At 42.3% G+C, this 5,909-nt stretch overlaps 1 protein-coding gene across 1 annotated transcript; it reads right to left on the minus strand.

The window, feature by feature from the left end:
- Positions 1–209: 209 nt before the first annotated feature.
- LOC133901830 (dicarboxylate transporter 2.1, chloroplastic-like) lies at positions 210–5,613 on the minus strand. The gene is made up of 4 exons (XM_062343345.1): positions 4,733–5,613; positions 2,233–2,546; positions 1,062–1,510; positions 210–799 (listed from the first exon to the last, which is right to left on the minus strand). The coding sequence occupies exons 1-4, from the start codon at positions 5,513–5,515 to the stop codon at positions 684–686; spliced, it is 1,662 nt and encodes a 553-aa protein (XP_062199329.1). The 5' UTR covers positions 5,516–5,613; the 3' UTR covers positions 210–683.
- Positions 5,614–5,909: the final 296 nt, after the last annotated feature.

Here is a 5,909-nt window from a genome sequence, read left to right on the forward strand (position 1 = left end):
AGGATGACAAACATGACGAGACACGAGAGCTGATACTGGAAATTCTAGTGAGTCGGGCTAAATACAGCCATACAGGACTCATCCAAAATATATGGGCAGGCAAACCGTTTTAGGCGCCTCTAACACCATGAAATTTGACTGTGAATTCTAAGTTTCAGTTGGTTAAAAAGCATCTGAAATGAATTAGCAGTAAAGTGGGGCAAGTGTGCTTTGGGAGAGCTGAAAGGCTGTATGCAAAGCGAACTGTAAAGTAGTGACACAGTAACAAACATATTGGGGCAAAATTGACTCGGAGTTTCATACTATTTCCGCACGAACTTACATTACGAGAAAATGGAGGAGCTGTACAAGATCGAGAAACAACACAGGCGTGACAGCCTGAGAAACTCCACGGAGCTGATCACTTCAACCAAGCAAACCAGCATGAACAACGCCCGCTATTATGTTATTACGCTCTTTGCCTTCCAAACCATGAGCAAGAGCAATTCAACGAGTAACAAAGGAAAATCTTTTGTCTGTGGGGTTGTATTCTTTCTGTTGTTTGTGGGTGTGTAATCTTCCTTTGATGTAACACTTGTACTCCTGCTTTTCTTACTGGGCGTTCTTAATTCATTGGCAGTTCTCCTGACTCCTTTAAAAGAAAAAAGAAGGAAAATCTTGGTCAACTTACATGGTAGCCGCTGTCAATAGAGACCCAAAAATTTCCACCAAACGGTTCCAACAACTCCCCAGATCAATGTATTAATCAAGGCTGTTATAAAACCCAGCCTGAAAACATCTGGAAGCTCAATATACCCCGCTGCAGAAGGAAAGGAACAGGTTATTGGAATATGAATTTCAAAGGTCTATACACAGAAAAAAGAAAAAAATACTCCAGAAGGGTAAAATAATGGATTTTCTCATTCTATACGTTTATATGTGACATTGTGTTTTTACCTCAATATACTTGTTTACCTAACCCCGTGTAAATGCAGGGGGGAAACAGTCAGAAAATTTGGGCTACTCGGATAAAGAACAACCAGAACTGAAGTTTAGAGAAGATGCGGGACAAACGAAATTACCTCCAAAATATACTGCAGCCTGCCCACTACTATAATGAGTTAGTGCACCAAACAAATTTGTGTTGAATGCCAAAGCAAGTGCCGACAGCACACGAGGAACACCAGCCACTATATGCATGGCCAGAAATGCAGAGTATAAGGCTCCAACATGTCCAGTTTGGCTTGCAAATAGATAGTGGATGAGGAAGTAGGAGGCCTCAAGAACACAAAATGCTGCAGGCCAACTCAATGAGAAAGACTGAAGCAGCTTGGCAACACAGCTTGACATCCAAGACACAATTCCAAGGTTAGTGAGCTGTCCTGCCATTCCGACCAGAACTGCAAACCAAGCCAATGTATCCCATGCTGATTTTTCATTCAAGCAATCATCCCAGTCTAGCACACCAAGCAGGAGAAGAATGGAGAGCCCAAGCATTGCAGCCACAACACTAGATACACCAATAGCATCCCTGCAAAGAAATTATGCAACAGGTTATATATCCATCATGACCACTAACACAAAAAACACTAGCGAGTACTATTTCTAGGGGATAATGCATAATATATCATATATGGTGTTCTGAAGCACTCCTAATTGGTAGTTACAAATCTCATCACTCTAATGAAGGATAAAAGATATATCAAATATTTCATCATGTAATGGTGGATACAGATGAATATTATACCAAAGATAAAACAAGAAAAATATTGTGTCATTAAAAGCAGAATCCAGACGGACATCTATTTATACTGTATATCATTTGTTGTTGTTTCTGTGCAACCATCTTAAACATTGAATAAGAGAAACTATTCTCAACAATGTTGAACCACACCACATCCATAAATTGTAATGGACCAGGACAAGTTTCCATATGCTTGAATAGCTATCTTCCAGAAAAAAGGCTAACATTCTCACAAGCAAGCAAGAAAGAATGGGAACATGACCCAGTATGAATGAAATAATTCGCTATGGTAACTTAAGGACACAACAATCAAACAAGTATTCTGCTTTCATATATCAATTTAACATTCCACAGATAAATGAAATAAGATCATACAAAGCAGCCAGCTAAAGTCCATGCAAATCTTTTATCAAGAAAAATATGATATAGTAAAACAGGTGCTGCACGATTGTATTGAGATCGCATGTCAATAATATGGGTCGGTTCTCTTCGGTGGCAGATAAGCTTACCCAAAAACCCAGAGGGAAACTGCAAGAATCATTGTGCCAATCATAACCCATTCGTTTTTAGTCACAGGGCCCATGCGCTTCAGCTTATCTGCAGCCAATGCTGGGGCATCAGGTGTGTCCTTTGTTTCTGGGGGGAAGATTTTGTATAGCAAATATGGTGTTGCTAGCAGAGAAATAATAGCTGGTAAACTAGCAGCTTTGAACCATGCTACCCATGGATTTGCAATAATAACACCAAGCTCCTCTGCCAGCTTCAAGCACAACAGGTTTTGTGCTGCAGCAGTCAGGAATAAAGCACTTGAGTTACCAGCTGCCTGTCAAGCAAAATAAAACATCAATATACATAACATACCAGAAGAAGTATATAAACATTCACCACTTACGCATAAACAGAAATCGAACCATAATGATCTCGATCCCCAATAATCATAAAATTCAAGAATGGAATTCCTAAGTTTAGAGGGATTTTCAATATCTGCTAACCCATTCGTTGGCACTTGAGTATTTGCACTAGATGTCTCACTGACAGATAGGTCCTGATCCACATGCCAGTGAGACAATAGGGTGGCAAGTCCAACAATGCTGCCAAATGGAGAGGTAAATCCACTATTTTTCTAAATTTTGCCATCTTGAATTTCTATCTTCCAATTTTATAATGAAGCACGCAGCAATACGAAAACATGAAGACATTAAATCGTTCTACTCCCTCTGATCCCAAATATAAGTCCATTAGGATATCGACATGGTCTCCAACATGGCACTTTGACTAATAATATCTACAAAAATATATTATTTTGAATAAAAAAGTTATATATTATGGAAGTATTTTTCTTGATGAATCTAGTAACATCAACCTTATGTTGCCAATCTATACGATTTTCTAGCTATTTATGGTCAAAGCTAAAAAGATTTGACTTAGGACAAACCTAAATGGACTTATATTTAGAATCGGAGGGAGTACTTGTTAGGAATATAAAGTCCTTATCCATTACGTATAGGTTAGGTTACTAGAATTCTTATTCTGTACTCCTCATGTACTCTATATATTGTCCCCAGGGGCTACTATTGAATACAAGTTGCTATTCCTAATAATACGTATTAGCCTATAATCTTTTTGACATTTTCTAGTAAAAATGGAACTTGGTCATTGGATTAAGAGTATGCACTTATAAACTAAAGAATCAATCATTTTTACCTTTTACTACTGTTAAGATTGTATGTACGAAGGAAATTCTTCAGCTATGAAACACCGATACTGTTAAGATTGTGTTTACAAAACATGTTCTCTTCCAAATAGCTATCTTGTTATCCTTAGTTTAGTTTCAGCATTTCAGGAGCCTATTGTAATATTAGTATCAGTTACATAAAATTCACTTATGGTACTAGTGTGTTGATTTCCTGTTGCTGAATCATGAATGATGAATTGATGACTGATGGCAGTTTGCTCTGTTACTTATTACTGTTTTTTTTTAAAAATATTTAAACGTATCCGCGTATTGGGTTTTATGTAAAAATGCCGTATCCCCGTATCCGTATCAGCATTAGGGCCGTTTAGATTAAATAGGCATCTAGATAACACAGAAATCTCCAAAGAATTAAATTAAAAAATTACACACACTCTTTCTTTCCTAAAACATACTACTTTTCACACTGATGTCATAGTCATCCAGGGCATCAATGCATAACAAAAGAAAAAAGATGTTTCCATGAATATAGGACAACTAAACACTAGGTTGAATTAAATTGATTATCAATGGCTTAGGTTCCAACCTAAAAGTCTAATACTGACCAAGCCTAGGTTCAATATCAGAATCATTAATAACCTATTACACTTAACTGTTTATTTATTGTTATTTTCCAAAGAAGCCAAGATTTTTTATTATTGTGAATTTACCAACTTAGTGACAAAATGAATCCAGACGAATGCTGCACCATTTTCATGTAAAATGCTCAAAACAACAGAATAGTACCTATAAGAAAGAGGACTGATGAAATAATGATGCTGAAAAGCCCAACATGGTAAAATCTCACTCCAACATGCGAGAAGTCCTTAGTTTTCAGCACAACAGTGTGTAGATGAGCTACTTTTTCTTTTTCTTTGAGAGAAGATCGACTACTTTCTGACACAACAATAACTGATAAGATACACACAATTTTCTCACTTGCAGCCCTGCAAGACTCTTGCATTCCCTCACTTGGCAAATTATAATGGCGCCATATGAGTATTTTCCGAAAACAAAGAAATGCTACTCTTGCATAACTCCATGGAAGGATACAGTGATCAATCTAATAAGATCAGCAATGAACCCTTTCTATAACAAAATTCAGTTGGGAAATGCACACTCTTAATCCAGTGGTGATCGGAAATTCAGCGCATTCATATATCAGAAACCTACAGTCCCTGCAGCATACAAGATCTATCTGATCTATGATCAAGTTGCAAGCAGCGAGTTAATCAACTGATCCCACGCGAATATGATGAATTACATTACTTAATTACCTGGAATTGCGTCATCACAAGATAGGACCCGAGCTTCCGCGATGACGGGTGGTTAGGCTTACTCTCCGCCGAGAGCGAGAGCGACTTGATGATGGGCAGGAACACGCCCCCGGCCCTGGCCGTGGTGCTGGGCATGGCCGGCGCGATGCAGGCCTCGCTGATGGTGAGCCCGTATGACAATCCCAGCGTGCTGCTCCCGAGCCACTTGATGAAGTAGGTGGCGATGCGGTCGCCGAGTCCCGTCTTGACAAACCCCCGCGCGAAGAAGAATGATATGACGATGAGCCAGATGACCTCGTTGGTGAAGGCGGAGAAGGCGGCAGCGAAGGGGAGCGTGTGCGTGGCGACGGCGGCGGTGAGCCCAAGGAAGGCCCAGGCGCCCACGGGGAGTGGGCCCAGAACGAGCCCCGCGATGGTGGAGAGGAAGATGGAGAGGAGCTGCCATGCCTGCGGGCTCACCTCGGCGGGCCGCGGCGCGAGGAACCGCACGGCGAGGCCGACCGCGACGGATATGACGAGCGGCACGAGCTTCGCGTCGGAGGCGGAGGGTGGGGAGGGATCGGGATCGGGGTTGGAGCTAGGGGTTCGGGAGGCGAGGAGAGGCGGGAGGAGGTGATGGCGAGGGGTGGGGGAGAGATGATGTTGCGGGGAGGAGAGCGAGAGGGAGGTGCAGGGGAGGGAGAGGGAGGCGGGGAGGTGGTGTAGGTGGCGCCGGCGGACGCGGGGAGGCGCCGGGACGGGATGAGGCGGGCGGTGGGAGACGGCGAGGCGGAAGATCTCCATCGGCGGAAAGCGGCGGAGTGGTCGGGGAGGCGGGCGGTGGTTTCGGTCTCCGGAGAGCGACCTTTTTGAAGTGCCTGGTCGCCTAGTTACCAACGGCCCGAACGATATGTTTAACAACACTCACTGACATGCCGGGTCCAGAAGGGTCGCGCGTAGGGACATGGAACGGACCCCACTGAACAGTGTAATTGGGTACGAGGCAGGAGAATAGCGGGTGGATCGTAGGCGGTCGCACAAGATACTACTTGGTATCGGAGTGAGGCTCAGTGGCAGTCGGAGGAACCAGGGGTAGTACCAATCAGTACGGTACAAAACATGAGTTGGTTACTGTAAATCCCTTCTATCTACTTTCCTCTCGTCAAATTAAAATCTCAAAAATTCTATATTATATAAA

The sequence above is a fragment of the Phragmites australis genome, chromosome 20 (assembly GCF_958298935.1).
Source record: "Phragmites australis chromosome 20, lpPhrAust1.1, whole genome shotgun sequence".
Lineage (NCBI taxonomy): Eukaryota > Viridiplantae > Streptophyta > Magnoliopsida > Poales > Poaceae > Phragmites > Phragmites australis.

Excerpts from the sequence above, each read along its gene's own strand:
- LOC133901830 (XM_062343345.1), bottom strand. The coding sequence starts at position 5,515 with ATGGAGATCTTCCGCCTCGCCGTCTCCCACCGCCCGCCTCATCCCGTC. Across the intron at positions 2,547-4,732 it reads TTGTGATGACGCAATTCCAG|GCAGCTGGTAACTCAAGTGC; the intron begins GTAATTAAGTAA and ends TTTGCTTGACAG. Across the intron at positions 1,511-2,232 it reads GTTTCCCTCTGGGTTTTTGG|GGATGCTATTGGTGTATCTA; the intron begins GTAAGCTTATCT and ends ATTTCTTTGCAG.